This window comes from Lepus europaeus, chromosome 5 (assembly GCF_033115175.1).
Source record: "Lepus europaeus isolate LE1 chromosome 5, mLepTim1.pri, whole genome shotgun sequence".
NCBI lineage: Eukaryota > Metazoa > Chordata > Mammalia > Lagomorpha > Leporidae > Lepus > Lepus europaeus.
In genome coordinates, this window is record NC_084831.1 from 34,212,010 (window position 1) to 34,231,967 (window position 19,958).

At 45.7% G+C, this 19,958-nt stretch overlaps 1 protein-coding gene across 1 annotated transcript in view; it reads left to right on the plus strand.

Moving 5' to 3' along the window:
• The window catches only part of LOC133760707 (coiled-coil domain-containing protein 30-like), an 84,732-nt gene that overhangs the window by 56,887 nt on the left and 7,887 nt on the right, over positions 1 to 19,958 (plus strand). Inside the window, exons 9-11 of the mRNA XM_062193292.1 lie at positions 5,315 to 5,427; positions 16,886 to 17,027; positions 18,913 to 19,049. Of these exons, the coding sequence (XP_062049276.1) occupies positions 5,315 to 5,427; positions 16,886 to 17,027; positions 18,913 to 19,049 (392 nt within the window). The remainder of the gene's footprint in view (positions 1 to 5,314; positions 5,428 to 16,885; positions 17,028 to 18,912; positions 19,050 to 19,958) is intronic.

A 19,958-nucleotide genomic window follows, 5' to 3' on the forward strand; every position in this document is an offset into this window, starting at 1 on the left:
TTAAATTAAGGTTGGACCCCAAACTACAGATCCAGGAGGCTCAGAGAACAGCAAGCAGGATAAATGCTAGAAAAACTTCATCTACGTATGTAATTTTCAAATGACAGGAAATCAGAAAAAAATCCAGAAAAAAAGATGGAGATGGAGGGGCAGTGGCAGGAATCCTTACTTGTAGAGGAACAAATGTAAGAATTATGTCCAATTTCTCCTCAGAAAACATGCAAGTTCGAAGACAGTGGAATCAAATATTTAAATTATTGAGGGGGGGGATCTAGAATTCTGTACCTTGCAAAGATAGCCATCAAAAAGAAGGAGGTGGGGACTGGTATAGTGGCATAACAGGTTAAGCCACTCCTACAATGCCAGAATCCCATATGGGTGCCAGTTCAAGTCTCAGCTGTTCTACTTCCTATCCAGCTCCCTGCTGATGTGCCTAGAAAAGCAGCAGAGGATGGCCCAAGTCCTTGAGCCTCTGCACCTATATGGGAGACCCGGAAGAAGCTCCTGGCTGCTGGCTTTGGATATGCTCAGCTCTGGCTGCTGCAACCATCTGGGGAGTGAACCAATGGATGGATAACCTCTTTCTCTTTGTCTCTACCTCTCTGCGTAACTCTGACTTTCAAATAAATAAATCTTTTAAAAATAAAAAAAACTATAGCAAACATAAAAATGATATGATGAAATCCAACATCCATGCATGATATATTAGGAAAAAAAACTCAGTAAACTAAGAGTAGAGAATTTCCACACGGTTTGTCATCAGGGAATTACAGTACAAAACAACAATAAGATCCCACTGCACAACTATTAGAATGGCCAAAGTCCAGAACACTGACAGTACAAAATGCTGGCAAGAATGTGGAACCATAAGAATTGTCAGTCATTGCTGATAGGTCTGCTAAGTGGTACAGCCACTTTGGAAGACAGCTTGGTAGTTTCTTAGAAAACTAAATGTATAACGTATTATCTTAACATATAATCCAGGATTAATGCCCCTTCATATTTACCCAAAGGAGTTGAAAATGTACATCCACCCAGAAATCTGCGCACAGATGTTTGTAGTAGCTTTGTTCAAAGCTGGCAAAACATGGAAGCGACAAAGATACCCTGATATGAGCACCACTGAAAACTTGCAGCCCTGAAGGTTACTTGATAAAGGTGTTGAAGGAGCGAATATGGCATATATGTATTCCAAGAGGCAGCTCCAGGCACTTGGCCACCTTTTCTAACATCAATAGCCCCCACTCCTCAGGTCAAAAAGCCAACGTGGAGAACCTGCAGTTCCAGGCTCTCTATTCTGATTATGCATTCAAAAACTGAGGAAATAACCACTGGGGAGATCCACAAACTCACTAGGCCCAAGGTAAAATGTATGCTGAGCTATGGAGTCGCCATAAACACACTCTGTTTTATTTTATTTTGTTTATTTTATTGTTTTTAAGATTTATTTATTTATTTGAAAGGCAGAGTTACAGAGAGGCAGAGAGAGAGAGAGAGAGAGAGGTCTTCTATCCACTGGTTGACTCCCCAGATGGCCAAAAATGGCAGAAGCTGAGCCGATCCAAAGCCAGGAACCAGGTGCTTCTTCTGGGTCTTCCCACATGGGTGCAGGGCCCCAAGCACTTGGACTATCTTCTACTGTCTTCCCAGGCCATAACAGAGATCTGGATCGGAATTGGAGCAGCCGGAACTTGAATCGGCACCCATATGGGTGCAGGCAGCAGCTTTACCTGCTACACCAGAGCACTAGCCCCTCTATTTCTTTTTATTTTTGTTTGTATTTTGGTCTTTTAAAAAACACACACACACATTGTAAAGTACACTGAGTTAAAACTCCATTTTCTACCTTATTTTCTTGTCTCCCCTATCCTGAATTGTGAAAGGTCAATGTTGTTTTGTTTCCTAAGGTATTAGTGTCTCCAAACCACTGTACTGTAATCCCCCAAAAGTCTATGTAATTCCCTTTCTTCAGGTTCTGGTTGCCTTGGTAAAAGGCCAGAGGTCTCTTTGGGAAAAGATCACACACTTGTGGCAGTAAGCAGGGTTTCTCCTGAAGAAAGCCTGGTGTTTCTATCACTCAAAGACCTCTGAATCTGTGAAGTGGCTCAGGTATGGAGAATGAGGAAGAAAAGGCCATGACGCGCCATTCTTGTCATTTAAGTTGAGCCTCTGTTCACCTCAAGTAAGACTTTCATTGGCAGCCCATCTGTTCTAGTCCTGCAACTGTTGTGATCAATGAACCACAGCCAGATTGCCACGGTCAAATCATTTGATTATGTCTCTGGTCCTTTTGTCTATTTACAGTACTGATGTCCACCCTGTACCTAGGGGGTAAGTACTGCTACTTCAGCTCTGACACTCTGTGGAACCACCACCCCCTTCACATCAGAAGTGCTCAATTGAAAGCACTTCTTTCAATTGCAGGGCACCATTTCAATGTTAGCATCCTCAGCAGGTTCGCACTGTAGAGCACTGCAAGGAATTTGGTGCTCCCTCACAAGGTTCTTGGTAACGCCTTGGTGAACACAGTGTCTTCTGCATCTCCATGGTTTTCTGCTGCATGAACAGGTCACCCTGATAAATTTACTCCAAATTTTCTATCTGTTTAAGCCTATGGATTCCCTCCTCTTCCTCATTCCAAAGAAGTATGTCATTTAATATAGGTCCTATGGAGTTCAAATATAAGTCAACCAACCAAGAACACTAGTTTTAGATGACCCAGTTAGCATATTAAGTTCTGACTCTCTGATAAGTGCATTCATATCAATAAATTCTGCATAGTCAACATTATATTCTTCCCTCCATAACATAAAGCCATACAAACACATTCCTACATCTATATATTCTTGAGTTTATGCCAATTCAGTTGGCAAAATTTTGCCAGTCCTCGTACTCAACTCACACCCCAGGATGTGCTGGGATCTCACTCTAGTTACAGGATTGGAAGCCATGTGATGGGTAGTGGTACAGAGGTGGACAATAGGTAACCTCTTACAAGATAACTGCCTCAGGTGACATCAGTGCTGATCAAAGCAAAGGTGGCTAAAATCTTTAGCCATCAGAGGAGGGAATGCTGATGCTGGCATGAGAGTCTCCATCGAATTCGGAGACCTAAGAACTGAATGTCACTGCAGTTCCCTCAGATGCTGTCACTCCCGGCTCTCAATTATCCTGGCCTTCCCCAAGCCCTATTTATCACAAGGAGACTTGAAAAGGCTATGAAAACAATGTGTGCATAATTATGCAACCTACTTTATGAAAGTTAGGATTTGGTTTTTGGATAAATTGGCCTTCTGGCTCCAAGAGTGAAGAGGTTTCTTCAGGATACTCCTAGAAGCTCTCTGGTTCTCTGATGGCGCTCTGTTCCAATAATTAAATCCCCAATTTGGACATTTTCTTCTTGTAAACTTATTAAGAAGATCAGACATGGCTAGCCCACTCCCACAGTCCCACAGTCCCACAGTCCTTAAGTTCTCAATTCCAATGTAATGTTACTTGTACAACGAAGTGGTCTCCCAAAGCACTTCATCATAGGCATCATCTCTAAGTGATAATTTAATCAACTCTTTTGCCGCATGGTATTAGTGACAAGATCGTACTACGTCCACATCCAACCAGGTCAGATAAACAAGCTCAGACTCCCACCCTTGAGCTTCTCACTGCAGCCACTTCTAGAACCAAGTTCTTTTATCAGTCAAGATCAGGTCAGCAGAACAGCTTTCACTTTCTGAACTCCACGCTGGGAGGATTTTTAATGTAGGGAATTAGGTGCTTACAAAATTATTGGGAAGGCTGGAGAGAGTTAAAGTTAAGGAGAACAGCTGTGCCTTAAAGGAAAACTGGAAGCACACATGTAACAATCAGACGAAGCGACTGTGACCTCAGAACCTGGAGTGACTCTAAAGTTTTTTTGACAGAAAGGCTTTGCCAATTCAACATCAAGCTATTATGAGCACAGAGTATCCTTACTCCTTAAAAACATGTTTTGGGGGGCCGGCGCCGCAGCTCACTAGGCTAATCCTCTCCCTTGCGGCGCCGGCACACCGGGTTCTAGTCCCGGTCGGGGCACCGGATTCTGTCCCGGTTGCCCCTCTTCCAGGCCAGCTCTCTGCTGTGGCCAGGGAGTGCAGTGGAGGATGGCCCAAGTCCTTGGGCCCTGCACCCCATGGGAGACCAGGAGAAGCACCTGGCTCCTGCCATCAGATCAGCGCGGTGCGCAGGCCGCAGAGCGCCAGCCGCGGCGGCCATTGGAGGGTGAACCAATGGCAAAAAGGAAGACCTGTCTCTCTGTCTCTCTCTCTCACTGTCCACTCTGCCTGTCAAAAAAAAAAAAAAAAAAGATAAACAAACAAAAAAAACATGTTTTGGGGCCACTTGTGATGCCCTAATGCTATGATCAGAGTGCCAGTTTGAGTCCCGGCTACTCTACTTCCAAGCCAGCCTCACTGCTAATGCGCCTGGGAAGATGCGTTAGAAGATGATGGTCCAAACATTTGGGTTCCTGCTACTCATCTGGGAGACCTAGATGGAGTTCCTGGCTTTGGCCTGGCCCAGACCTGGCTATTGAGGCCATATTAGGGATGAACCGGCAGATGGAAAAATCTCTTATATTGCCCTTTCTCTCTTCACTCTGTCTTTTTTTTTTTTTTTAAGAATTTTAAAATTTATTTCCAAAGTCATACTGACAGAGAGAGGGAAAAACAGAGAGAGAGAGAGAGAGAGAGAGAGAGTGCTTCCATCTGCTGGTTCACTCCCTAGATGGCTTCAATAACTTTTTTTTTTTTTTTTTTTTTGACAGGCAGAGTGGGTAGTGACAGAGAGAGACAGAGAGAAAGGTCTTCCTTTTTGCTGTTGGTTCACCCTCCAATGGCCGCTGCGGCCAGCGCATCTCGCTGATCTGAAGCCAGGAGCCAGGTGCTTCTCCTGGTCTCCCATCGGGTGCAGGGCCCAAACACTTGGGCCATCCTCCACTGCCTTCCCGGGCCATAGCAGAGAGCTGGCCTGGAAGAGGGGCCTTCAATGACTTTAATGCTAGGCCAGGCTGAAATCTGGAGCCAGGAGCTTCATCCGGGTCTCCAATGTGGTTGGCAAGGCCCCAGGCACTTGAGCCATCTTCTGCTGCTTTTCCCAGGCCCTTAATAGGGAGCTGGATCAAAAGTGGAGCAGCTGAGCCACAAATCAGCATCCATGTGGGATGCCGGCATTACAGGTGGCGGCTTTACCCCATATGCCACAGCACCAGCCCCCACTCTGCCTTTCAAATAAATAAATTGTATTTTTAAAAATCAAATAAATATTTTTAAATGTTTTTCAGCTTATGAAGAACAACCAGGAATTGTCAGAGAAGCTGTCTAGGTTACAGCAGGAGAAGGAAGTTCTCTGTGAAGAGTACGGGCGATTTCTGAAGCAGGTTGATGCCCATGTGAGGTAAACAAAAACAAATTCCCACTGGAGGAAAACCAGGGGGTGTGGTTCTTTCTTACTGAGTCTGCTCTAGAGCTAAGCCAGCGGATGCTCACGGAAGCAACCTTTCAAGAGGATCAACTTAATTTTCCTCTGTTTCCAGAAGTTCTAGGGCTTCTCCTAGGGAGATGAGGGGCCCAATTTCTTCTTGACCTGGAGGAAGAGAATTCCCATTTCTTGAGCTCTGGGGAATCTCACCTGTTTTCTTCTAAATGAACCCTCTCACTTACCATCAGGCTGTTTTCCCGCTCAGATACTTTCCTCAGCCTGTACCACCCTCTCCCCAGGATTCCTAGATTGGGAGTCACCTCTAAGAAGCCTTTCTTGGCTGGCGCCACAGCTCAATAGGCTAATCCTCTGCCTTGCGGTGCCGGCACACCGGGTTCTAGTCCCGGTTGGGGACTAGATCGTGCTGATCCGAAGCCAGGAGCCAGGTGCTTCTCCTGGTCTCCCATGCGGGTGCAGGGTCCAAGCACTTGGGCCATCCTCCACTGCCTTCCCGGGCCATAGCAGAGAGCTGGCCTGGAAGAGGGGCAACCGGGATAGAATCCGGTGCCCTGACTGGGACTAGAACCCGGTGTGCCGGCGCCACAAGGTGGAGGATTAGCCTGTTAAGCCACGGCGTCGGCCATGGATCTTATAATGTTTTAACAAAAATATTCAGGGGGCTGGCGCTGTGGCTCAGTGGGTTAATGCCCTGGCCTGAAGCGCTGGCATCCTATATGGGCGCCAGTTCTAGTCCCAGCTGCTCCTCTTCTGATTCAACTCTCTGATATGGCCTAGGAAAGCAGTAGAAGATGGCCCAAGTCCTTGGGCCTCTGCATCCACATGGGAGACCCAGGAGAAGCTCCTGACTCCTGGCTTCGGATTGGCGCAACTCCGGCTATTGCGGCCAATTAGGGAGTTAACCATTAGATGGAAAATATCTCTCTCTGTCTCTCTGTCTCTCTCTCTCTGTCTCTCTCTCTCCCCCCCCCCACCCCACCAGCACCGTGGCTCACTAGGCTAATCCTCCACCTGTGGCACCGGTACTCTGGGTTTTAGTCCCGGTTGGGGTGTCAGTTCTGTCCCGGGTGCTCCTCTTCCAGTCCAGCTCTCTGCTGTGACCCGGGAAGGCAGTGGAGAATGGCCCAAGTCCTTGGGCCCTGCACCCACATGGGAGACCAGGAGGAAGCACCTGGTTCCTGGCTTCAGATCAGTGCAGTGCGCCGGGTTTGGCGGCCATTTGGGGGGTGAACCAACGGAAGGAAGATCTTTCTCTCTGTCTCTCTCTCTCTCTCTCTCACTGTCTAACTCTGCTTGTCAAAAAAAAAAAAAAAAAAAACAGAAGCATCCTACCAAACATTTCTGCCACCATGGTATAAGAATAGTTTTTCCACATCCTCAGTAGTATTGGGTGCTACTATTGGTAGGGGAGAGGGGCTTTGATGAAATTTTCCCCATTACTCTCTGTTTAGTTGAAATGCTATTTACATACATTAAATACAAAGTTTTTTTTTCATGTAAAATTCGATAAGTTTTGACAAATATATACACACCCACATGACTATCACCCTGGTTAAGACACAGAACATTTCCCCTCTCCCTTTAAGCTCTTTCCTGCTGTTGCAGTCAATCTGTACCTCCTGCTTCTTCAACCTCCCTCAAGCAACCACTGTTCTAATTTCTGCCAACTTTGGAATTTTTTTTGTAAGATTTATTTTTATTTATTTGAAAGTGTTACAGAGAGAGGTAGAGCCAGAGAGAGAGAGAGGTTTTCCATATTCTGGTTCAATCCCCTAAAAACCAAAATGGCCAGAGCTGAGCTGATCCGAAACCAGGAGCTAGGAGCTTCTTCCTGATCTCCCACACAGGTGCAGGGGCCCAAGGACTTAGGCCATCTTCCACTGCTTTCTCAGGCCATAGCAGAGAGCTGGATTTGAATAAGAGAAGCCAGGACTCATACCAGCACCCATATGGGATGCCAACACTGCTGGCTGGGGCTTTAACCCACTGTGCCACTGCACTGGCCCCCTGGAATTTCATCCTCATAGAAGCATTCTGCATATAATTTTGCTCAACATGTTTAGTATTTTTTTAAGATTTATTTGAAAGTCAATTACAGAGAGAGATCTTTCATCTGCTGGTTCACTCCCCAGATGGCTGCAATAGCCAGGACTGGGCCAGGCCAAAGCCAGAAGCCAGAAGCCAGGCACTTCATCCTGGTCTCCCACATGGATACAGGAATCCAAGCACTTGGGCTGTCCTCCTCTGTTTTCCCAGGCACATTAGCAGGGAACTAGATTGGAAATGGAGCATCTGGGATACAAACTGGTGCTCATATGGGATGCCAGCATCACAGGCAGGAGCTTTACCTGCTATGCCACAACACCTGCCCCATATTCTAATGTTTTATGTGTTTTTAGTCAGAATTTGTCATTTTATCTTGAGATTCTCTGATGGCTGGTGAGGCTGAATGTCTAGTCATGCTATTTGGGACAAAGCCTTTGGGACGGTGGACCCTGACACTGCCAGCACTTACCTGGGCTCCACCATAAATAGATTGTCAATGTGTGTAGGCCTAGGGCCTATGGATCAGTATTTTTCTTTCTTTTTTTTTTTTTTTTAAATTTTTGACAGGCAGAGTGGACAGTAGAGGGAGACAGAGAGAAAGGTCTTCCTTTTTGCCGTTGGTTCACCCTCCAATGGCCGCCGCGGTAGCGCGCTGCGGCCGGCGCACCACGCTGTTCCGATGGCAGGAGCCAGGTGCTTCTCCTGGTCTCCCATGGGGTGCAGGGCCCAAGAACTTGGGCCATCTTCCACTGCACTCCCTGGCCACAGCAGAGAGCTGGCCTGGAAGAGGGGCAACCGGGACAGGATCGGTGCCCTGACCGGGACTAGAGCCCGGTGTGCCAGCGCCACAAGGGATCAGTATTTTTCTAATATGCAACCAAAGTTGAAAACCATAGATTTAGGAAAGGAAATGGAAAAAACTGTCAAAACCCCATGTTCATTTTTGCTTTCATTCCTTTGATCTCAATATTAACCTTTGCAAACTAGCTGATCTTTTACTTTTTTTCCCAACCACTTCCCCAAAGAAACAAATTCCTTGCCTTTTTAAAATAAAAATAATAGGTAATCTCATTTTACTTAAATACATTGTTAACTTAAAATTGTCCCTACATTTTAGAACATAAGTATTGTGCTGCCTCATAATGCTAATAGTTAACAAAACCAAAAGCAAATAAACACAGTGAATCCACATGTTCTTTGGGCAAGTTGGTCAACAGAATTTTGGCCAAGCCAATAACATACCAAATACCCAACCACCAATGGCAAGAAAACGCTCTAGGCTCTCATCTGCTGTACTGCATCTTCATCATCTCTTCCAACCATGCCTAACACTCCAGAGAGAAACCTGAATATCCTCTACTAGGATACTGGGAAGTAAAGGATAACCGTTCGCTTTATGGAATGCTGCTCAGCTGTAAGGCTAATGGCTGTGAATGCTAGATAACAACATGGAAACATGCTTGGGATACAATAATGAGAGTGCAAGATAAATATGTTAATAAGGACAATATTTAACTAAAGGATGCTTCTGAAAAGACTAGAAGGTGGAGTGGACATTTGGTGCAGTAGTTATGACACCACATGGGATACTCACATTCCATATCAGATTGCCTGGGTTCAAGTCCCAGCTCTACCTCCAAAAGCAATTTGCTACCACCCACATGGGAGACCTAAATTGATTTCCAGCCTCCTAGCCTTGGTCTAGCCCAGCCCTGCTGTTGTAGGCATTTGTGAAGTGAACCAGTAGATGAAAGGTCTTTGTTTATCTCTTTCTCTCTCTCTCTCTCTCTCTCGCTCTCTCTTTCAAATAAATAGAAATAAATTTAAAAATTTTTAAAAAGACTAGAAAGAAACACAACAATATCATAATACTGATCATATTGGGACTTTGATTTTTCCCAAATTTTTCTATAATTTATCCTCTTTCCTTGAAGAATAAATATATTTTTTAGTAACCAAAATGGCAGAATGAGAGACAATAGCAGCTATTTGGCATGGGAAACTAGAGACTTGGTTTTTAGTATCCCAGTTGATAGTTGAAAGAAATTCCAGAAGTACATGCTATGTTTCCTTGTGAACAGCTGAGAAAACCAGAGAATGACAAGTAAATTGTACACTGCCAGATGTTACCTCTGTGAAGCTGTAGACCAAAGGACATTGAAACCCAGTGAAATCTTACACCAAACATTTCCAGTAAAAGGGAAAATGAGAACATTTATAAGATGCAGATAGCTCCTTACAAAGAATCCAAGTCACAACAATGGTTATTGTGAGCACAGTCTTTAAAAGTATGTGCCTCATATTACATAGTGATTGCTTCAAGGGCTGCAGAACTGAATGGGCCTGAGACAATATGATGAATGCAGCCAACTCCATTAATTAGAGTGCAGGTTGAGAGCTTGTATCCGAGATCCTGAACAAGAATGGCTTCAAAACAAATGAGTTTTGAAGCATGTCTTACTCCTCGTTCCTTTAAAAAAATAAAAAATAAATAAATAAAGATTTTTTTTAAAATTTATTTGAAAGACAGAGTTACAGAAAGACAGAGAAAGAGGTCTTCCATCCAATGGTTCACTCCCCAAATGGCTGCAATGGCCAAAGCTGAGCTGATCCAAAATCAGGAGCCAGGAGCCTCTTCCGGGTATCCAACGCAGGTGTAAGGGCCTAAGGACTTGGGCCATCTTCTACTGCTTTTCCAGGCCATAGCAGAGAACTGGATCGGAAGTGGAGCAGCCAGGACTAGAACCAGCACCCACATGGAATGCTGGCACTTCAGGCCAGGGCTTTAACCCACTGCGCCACAGCGCTGGCCCCTCCTTGTTCCTTGAACACATTTGATGTCTTGGTTAAAAAGAAATTGACATTTCTAGGCATTCAGGGATGTCAGGGGTTACAGAGACCATTAGAGTAATTTTTCTGTTTGGGGGTTATCAGGATGCATTCAACCACAAATGTACTAGTCAGAAAACGTAAGTAATATCATTAGACCAAAAAATATTATTTTCTTTCATAACAAGAAATCTACAGGAAGGTAGTAATTAAGGTTCATTCTACTATTTGGCATCATGAAGCACCAGATTCCTTCCTTCCTTCTGCTCTACCAAGCATGGCACATTGGCATTTTTGTCCTTAGGCTTATCGCATCATGGTTACAAGGCAGTGACTTCAGAGGGGTACGGTGGCCTAGCGTTGTGACGTTAGGTGAAGCTGCCGCTTGCAACATGGGCATCCCAAATGAGGAACCAGTTCAAATCCCAGCTGCTCCACTCCCAATCCAGCTCCCTGATAATGTGCCTGAGAAGGTAGCAGATGATGGCCCAAGTGGTTGGGTCCAGGCCATCTGTGTGAGAGACCTGGATGGAGCTCCTGGCCTCAGCCTGGTCCAGTCCTGACCATTGCAGCCTTCTGGGGAGTGAACCAGTAGATGGAAGATCTTTTTCTCTCTCCCTGTCTCTGTCACTCTACCTTTCAAAAAAATAAAATAAGTCTTAGAAATATTTAAGGGACTGGTACTGGGCCGGCACTGTGGCTCAATAGGCTAATCCTCCACCTTGCAGTGCCAGCACACTGGGTTCTAGTCCCGGTCAGGGCACTGGATTCTGTCCCGGTTGCCCCTCTTCCAGGCCAGCTCTCTGCTATGGCCTGGGAAGGCAGTGGAGGATGGCCCAAGTGCTTGGGCCCTGCACCCTATGGGAGACCAGGATAAGCACCTGGCTCCTGCCATCAGATTAGCGCGGTGTGCTGGCTGTGGCGGCCATTGGAGGGTGTACCAACGGCAAAAGGAAGACCTTTCTCTCTGTCTCTCTCTCTCACTGTCCATTCTTCCTGTCAAAAAAAAAGGGGGGGGGGAGGACTGGTACTGTGGTGGGCTGGTGCTGAGGTGCAGTGGGTTAAAGCCACAGCCTGCGGCATCAGCATCCGATATGGGCACCAGTTCAAGTCCCAGCTGCAGCATTTCTGATCCAATTCCCTGCTGATGTGCGTGGGAAAGCAGCAGAGGATGATGGCTCGAGTCCTTGGGCCCCTGCATCTGCAGGGGATACCCAGAAAAACTTCCTGACTCCTGGCTCCAGCCTGGCCCAGTGCTGGCTGTTGCTAGCCGTTTGGGGAGTGAACCAGCTGATGGAAGATCTCTCTCTCTCTTCCTCTCTCTCTCTGTAACTTTTTATTTTTATTTATTTATTTTTTTTGACAGGCAGAGTGGACAGTGAGACAGACAGAGAGACAGGTCTTCCTTTTCCATTGGTTCACCCTCCAATGGCCGCTGCAGGCAGCGTGCTGCGGCCGGCGCACTGCGCTGATCCAAAGCCAGGAGCCAGGTGCTTCTCCTGGTCTCTCATGGGGTGCAGGGCCCAAGCACTTGGGCCATCCTCCACTGCACTCCCTGGCCACAGCAGAGAGCTGGCCTGGAAGAGGGGCAACCGGGACAGGATCGGTGCCCCGACCGGGACTAGAACCTGGTGTGCTGGTGCCGCAAGGCGGAGGATTAGCCTATTGAGCCGCGGCGCCGGCCACTCTCTCTGTAACTTTTAAATAAATAAATAAATCTTAAAAAAAGTAAAAAAGCAGGTACAGGTGCTACAGCCGAGGCAGAGACAGATGATTTCACTCGTTCTCAGCTTTCCCAGAAGCACTCAGCAGTCCACCCTCCCCGATAGGGACCTGTCCCCTAAGGCGGTTCTCATCTTTACACAAGTGACGCATTTCAGAAGTGAGGCAGAGGAGTAGAAATAAACTTGAAAACCAAGTTTCATGAAGCGAGTACACCTGGCAGTCCTGGAGGGCATCTCGGCAAAGAACCAAAGAACTGGGAGCCCAGGCTGTGTTCAGACTGGAGTGTTTGGACATTGTTGGGTGGAGGCTTTCTGGGCATGAAATTCTTGAAATTCCTCTTGGGATTTTACTGGACCTCATATCCCCCCTGGCACAGAACCAGGAAGATTCTTCTAAGCTTCCCCCAGGGGAGGGCTGGGACCTACCTAGCAAGGTTATCGAACAGTCAATTGGTCTGCTTCCAGGGCATGCTTCTACTTTACATTTCTTCCCTCATTCAGCTGCACAAAATCCCGTTTTTGTCCTTCAGCTCCTCTCACGCATATAGGCTAATGTCTTACTTTCTACCTGATACACACCCACCTTGAGATCCAGGATTCCCTTTGGACACCCAGCTGAAATCTGGGTTCCAAGAGCAGGAAAGAAGAAGGGCAATAAACACTTGTACCTTAGAGCCTGCCACAAGAAGTTTGCTTGTAGTGAGTGAACCAGAAGTGTTGCGTGTCCCTCCCAAAGGTGCCTGGGGCTTGCTTTCCAACTTCAGCCTACAGGGAAACTCCTAAGGACTTGCTAACACACAGAGCCCCAGCGATTCTGATTCTGCAGTTTGGGGACAGAGCTGGCATTTTTTTAAAAGATTTATTTTATTTATATGAAAGGCAGAGTGACAGGGAGATACATAGAGATCGTCCATCTGCTGGTTCACTCTCCAAATGGTTGCCACAGTCAGGGCTCAGTCAAGCTGAAGCCAGGAGCCAGGAACTCCATCCGGGTCTCCCACGTGGATGGCAGGGGCTCAAGTACTTGGAGCATCCTCCACTGCTTTCTCAGGCACATTAGCAGGGAGCTGGATCAGAAGCAGAGCAGCTGGGACTTGAACTAGTGCTCCCATAGGGAATGCAGTCATCACAGGCTACAGCTTAACCCACTGCAGCACAATGGCGGTGAAACCCCAGTTTTTGCTTCCAACGAGTTCTCAGGTGATGCTGGTCAGGAAAACAGTATAACAACCCTGCTGTAGGCTTAGAGAGAACCTAATTTAGGAACATTGGCTACAGCAGCAGTCCTTGACTTAGGACAGTCTGCTTCTAAGGATTTATAGGAAAAAATATAAAATAACTTCTCCCCTGGTCTCTTATACAGTCACTCAACACAATACTGACACCAGCCAAGCAGGGCGCTTCCCCAGTGGACACTAGTTGAGTGGCATCTAATTGAATTTGATTCTGACACTGTCTATCTGGAGATAACATCATATCCCAGAGACTCAGTCCCACAGGCCTGTTCCCCACTTCAGTGCTTCTCACTGACCAATCAGCTTTCCCAAGAAATTCAGAGAATTCGCCGGAGCATCTCACAGAACTCAGGGCAGCACTTACTTAGGCTTGCTCAATGATAAAACAGCATCACACCAATAGTAAGATGGACAACTTGATAGAAAATGTGCACAGGGCAAGGCCTGTGGGAAGAGGCACCTCTTGGGGTGTGCCACCCCATGCAGAGGCTCCCCAGACATGGTCCTTTTGGGTTTTCATGGGAACCTCATTGTGGATGCTTTGGCCTTCCTGGGGACCAGCCCCCAACCTGAAGCTATCTAGGGGCCTGCAGCCGCCAATCATCTCATCAGCATACAAAGGACACAACCTTCACTTTGGAGGAGGTTCCAAAGGTTTTAGGAGCTTCATGCCAGGAAGCTGGTACCAAATATGTGTTTCTCAGTATCACAGTCTCCCAGGGCAAGCGAACATTTGGCAATATCTGGACATAGCTGTATTGACTGATGCATTTCAAAGGCAGAAAGACAGAATCAGAGGCAGATTGGAATCCAGAATGGAGCTGGAACTCAAACCCAAGAACTCTTAAAAGGGATGGGGTCTTAACTGCTGTGCCAGATGCCTGCCCTTCAAGTTACCTTTTATTGTGTGTAAGGATTAAGGCAGCAGGGACTGTTATGCCAACTGAAACTGACCTGTTTGGGAAACTGGACTGTGAGCTTATAGTCATAGTTCTCAGAATGTCAGATACACAGCTTAGTTCCAACTTGGTGATGTGGAATTAGTTTCAGTATTTTGAGACCTAGTACAGGAACTTAGTCCAAAACAATGGCCCCTGTAATTTTTATTAAATGAGTTCTCAAAGAAAAATTTCTTAATGTTTTAGAGATTTATTTATTTATTTGAAAAGCAAAGTTACAGAAGCAGAAGCAGAGAGAGAGGTCTCCCATCTGCTGGTTCACTCCCCAGATGGCTGCAATGGCTGGAGCTATGCCAATCTGAAGCCAAGAGCCTGGAGCTTCTTCCAGGTCTCCCATGTGGGTACATGGGCCATCTTCTACTGCTTTCCCAGGCCATAGCAGAGAGCTGGATTGGAAGTGAAGCAGCTGGGACTTGAACCGTGCTCATATGGGATGCCATCACTGCAGGCAGCAGCTTTACCTGCTACACCACAGTGCCGGCCCCAAAACTTTTAATTTTTAAAAATTAACTTACTTGAAAGACAGAGAGAGCCCAAACTCTGACAGTTCCCTCCCCAAATGCCCTCAACAACTGTTTGCCAGGGCTGAAGCCAGGAATCAGGAACTCCATCCAGGATTCCTACTTGGGTGATAGGACCCAACTACTCAACTTGAAGCATCAGGGCTAACTCCTAGGATCTGCATTACCAGGAAGCTGGAGTCAGGAGCTAAGTCAGGAGTCAAACTCAGGAACTCCAATGGGTTGCTGGCATAACCAGCACCTTAACCGCTAGGCCAAATGCCCACCCCTGAATAACTATCTCAGCTTGGAAAGCACAGTCACTCTCAAAGAGATTTGTCTAGGGGCAGTATGCATTCTTTAATCTGTTTTATTTATTCTGATTAGCTGTTCTAGTAGTTTGAAATGGTAACAGATTTTTGTTTGGTTGGATTTTTAAATAAATATTAATTATAAATAATTATATATAATTATATATTATAATATTATTAATATATATTACAATATATAACTAATATAAATTATATCCCATACAGTTCACCCATTTAAATTATACAGTTCAATGGTTTTTAGTTGTCCATCCATCACAACTTTAGAACATTCTATCACCTCAAAAAGAAACCCTGTACCCCGGCCCTGGTTTCCCTTCTTAGCCCTAGGCCTGGGCAATCACTAATCTACTTTTTTTCTTTGTTTGTCTTTTATGGACATTTCATGTATTTGAAATCAAAATATGTGACCTTTTGTGACTGGCTTCTCTCAGCATCATGCTTTCAAAGTTTCATACATGTTGTAGCATGTATCAATACTTTATTCCTTTTAGTGCTGAATGATAACCCATTTTATAGGTATACCATAATTGTTTATCCATTCATCAGCTGATGGAAGTTGGGTTGTCTCCACCTTTTGGCTATTATAAATAATGCTGCTATGAGTATTTGTGTATAAGGTTTTGTGTAAACACATGTCTTCATTTCTCCTGAGTATATACCTAGGAGTGGAATTGCTAGGTCATGTGGCAACTCCAGATAAACTTGTTGAAGGAAATACCAGGCTAGCTACAAGGGTTCCAATTTCTCCACATCCTTATCAACACATATTATCTGTCTTTTTGTTCTAGCCATCCTCCAGGTGTGGAGTGGTACTTCATTGTGTCCTTGATTTGTGTTTCTGTAACAACTAGAGATATTAAGGATCTGTTCATGTGTTTGTTGGTGCAACTTAAGATTTATGTCAGAATCAGAGTAAGAATCTTTAGCAGGGACCTAATAGAATTGACGTTTAGATGTACAGACTCAACGCAATGATAGAAAACAGATCCAGCTCCATGGAAATTAGAGAAGATTGAACTGGGTGTATCACTGCCCGAAGGTGTAGCCAAGTACTAGGAAGTTGTACATTAATGACTGAATAGGTTGAGTAGGATTCAGAATTTAGGTGTCAGGGATCAAAAGCCAAGGAGTTTCTTAAATTAAACATAGGAGGCCAGCACCCCTAGGCTAATCCTCTGCCTTGAGGCGCCGGCACACCGGGTTCTAGTCCCGGTCGGAGTGCCGGGTTCTGTCCCAGTTGCCCCTCTTCCAGGCCAGCTCTCTGCTGTGGCCTGGGAGTGCAGTGGAGGATGGCCCAAAGTCCTTGGGCCCTGCACCCGCATGGGAGACCAGGAGAAGCACCTGGCTCCTGCCTTCGGATCAGCGCGGTGCGCCGGCAACGGCGCACCGGCCGTGGCAGCCATTGGAGGGTGAACCAACGGCAAAAAAAGGAAGACCTTTCTCTCTGTCTCTCTCTCTCTCACTGTCCACTCTGCCTGTCAAAAAAAAAAAAAAAAATTAAACACAGGAACTAAAGTCATATCACAACCATCGGTTCTGACCAAGGTAAGCTAGAGACTTAAGACCTCGGGGATTCCTCAAATTGGTGTTAGGTGGGGGGTTATCCTTGGTTCATTCCCCAGTATGGGCAGGGGAATGAGACAATGGAGAGACGATGCAAGGCTGGATAGGCATCCCTTTCTGATGTCAGGTTCCTTAGATTAGCAAGAAGAGGAAACTCAGGGAAGGTGCCGCTTGAGGCAAAAGAAACTTTGTGTTCAAGTGTGCCTGTACTCAAATTCACTTTTACAGGAACTATAACAGGAAGCATCACCACAACAAAGTCAAGCTTCAGAAAGTCAAGGAGGATTTTGTTCAGAAAGTAGAACTACAAGAGGAGAGAATCAAACAACTTGAACATGAAATTGGAACACTGCAACAACAAATGGAAAAGGTGAGAAAATGAAAGGTGAAACAGCTCAATGGTGTTGCTGGTGGCTGGCCATTCGGAGAAAGACCACTCATTTTAAAAATTCCTTGTGGCCTCTTCATAGCCTTTATTTTAATTTCTTTGCTTTGTACCATCTTTTTTTTTTTTTTAAGATGTATTTATTTATTTATTTATTTGAAAGGCAAAGTGACAGAGAGGCCCACACGCACACAGATCTTCCATTCCGCATTCATTTACATCCCAAAATCACCTCAATAGCTAGGGCTGGGCCAAACTGAAGCCAGGAACCGGGACCTTCATCCGAGGCTCCCACATGGGTGGCAGGGGCCCAGGTATTTGGGCCGTCATCTGTTGCCTTCCCAAGCACATTAGCAGGATGCTGCATCAGAAGCAGAGCAGCAGCCAAGATTCAAGCTAGCACTGTGATATGGGTGTTGCAAGCGGTATTACCCTTCTGTGCCACAACACCAGCCTCTAAATGTCTTTTTGTTGTTGTTGGTTTTTTTTTTTTTTAAGATTAACTTTATTTATTGAAAGGCAGAGTTAGAGAGAGAGAGAGAGAGAGAGAGGGAGAAACAGAGAGATTTTTCCATCCACTGTTTCACTACTCAAATGGTTGCAAATGCCAGATTGGCCCAGACTGAAGCCAGGACCCAGGTCTCCCGTGTGGGTGGCAGGACCCCAAGTACTTGGGCCATGATCTGCTGCTTTCCCAGGCCATTAGCAAGGAGCTGGATCAGAAGTGGAGCAGCCAGGACTCAAACCTGCACCCATATGGGATGTTGACATTGCAGGCAATGGCTTTACCTGCTATGCCACAATGTCAGCCTCCCAATATCCTTTCTAATCCAGTTATAACTGCAAAGGGCATTATTGGGGGTGGGGGCCGCTTCTCATATCAATTCTTACCAATTTGTTATTAATTAAAAGTCCTTCAATAACAGCAGGCAAGACTGTTGCCCAACATTGAAGTGTCCCGGGGAAGGACTTTAAAGTCTGGAATGGTTTGTTTCAGACCATCAACTGCATAAGTGTCCTATTACACTAGATCTTAGCCAAAAGGCTGAGAAGCAATATTAGCATTGTATGTAAAAGAAACCTATAAAATTGGCCCTCTTGACCTTGTAACTGCCTCTTCTGTCAGAGATCGTCCTTCTCCAGCCACCTCCTGCAGGTGAGGAACAAACACAAAAAGGTGAGGACACTTACCTGTTACCATTGACAAGTCATTAGTGAGGGAAGACGGGCAGTTCTACACATCTGAGCTCTAAACCCCTCACCAAGAGTGAGATTTATAACATCTACTGATTCTTCCAATACAAGAATGTTAGTTTGGTGGGGTTTATTTTCCCACAAAATACACTCCTTGATCGTTTTAACTGTAACTTCATAGTTATTGCTTTGGTAGAAATCAGTGTGAGAAAATGAAATGTGGTATCAGACTAGAAATCTCAGCATCACTGAGAAGTCTCAGCTCCTGGCTTCCAGGCTTGACTTGCTGTGCTGACAGCCTGACTCTACGTGCCAAATGAAGTGTCCAGATTTCCCCTTTTAGAGTGGAACCCTACGAATGAGAATACAGAGAAGAGCTTTGGGACCATAGTGAAAGCTGAGTGCTCAGGGTTTTTTTTTTTTTTTTTTTTTTTTTAATGTTTCCACAAAAGAATGATTAAATGTCCAAACAAAATACATGACATGAAACAACCAAACTAAACAGAACTGCCGAGCTGGGATGAATGGCAAGGTCAGCCAACAGGCGAAAGGGGCTGGAGAACAAGAGAGAAAAAGCCAAGGGGAATGTGCAGTTAGGGCTTAAAAACAGAGTGACGCTCTTAACTGTCCAATTCATCCTCCTGCTGTGGCATTTAGAGGACTTTCTCATCCCTAGGAGAGGGCATTGCAGGACCAGATCACTGCCCAGAATGATGTCCTGCTCCTAGAGAAAAGGAAGCTTCTGGAGCAGGTGACAGAACAAGAAGAAGTGATCCACAGCAACAAATGGATAATAACTTCAATCCAGAGCAGGTAGGTGCAGCCCTGCCTGAGCGCCAACCAAGGCCACCGAAAGAGTGTTTCTCCCTCAACAGAGAGGTGGTTCCATAGGCTGACCTTTGAGTTTGTGGCCTGTCCTGTGACTTCTGCTCTGCTGTCTGCTGTTTCCAGCAGACTGTACAATGAAAGAGAAGGAGGTCACAAGTGAGTGAGCGAGCCAGCTATTCAGGAGGATCTTGAAGAGCGGCCTTGCCTCACTGAGGGCCTTGCTGTGTGGATTCTGGTCTCATACTGATCTGTTGACATTGCCTTTTTTCATTTGATATCTATGGGATTAAGGTGAGAATCAAGCTCACAAGAGTGACTTAAATTCATGAAACCCACAGGATACCAATGTGTTAATTTAAAAATAATTATATTTCTTTGACAGAGACAGAGAGCTCACATCTGCTAGTTCACTCCCCAAAAGCCACAACTACTCAAGTTGGGCTGGGGACAAAGCCTGGAGCTGAGAACTCAATCTGGATCTCCCGGATGTGTGGCAGGAGCCAATTGAGCCATTACTGCTAATTCCCAGGGTCTGCATTAGTAGGAGGCTGGAGTCAGGAGCCAGAGCTGGGGATTGAACCCAGTCACTCTGTTGTGGGACACAAGCATCTTAACTGGCATTTTAATCTCTAGCCTAAATGTCCACCCTTGATGTATTAACTTTTAATGAAAATACTCTAAGTAGACCGTTCAGTTACTAGCCAAAAGCTTTAATTACAATGAAAAGTTTTTCCTAGCAGTAGGCATTTGGCACAGTGGTTAAGACACCAGCTGGGACACTCATATATCCCATATCAGCGTGCCTGGTTCAAGTCCTGGCTCCTCTACTTCCGGTCCAGCTTCCTGCTGACGCATTCTCTGGGGGGCAGCAGATCATGGCTCAAGTACTTGATT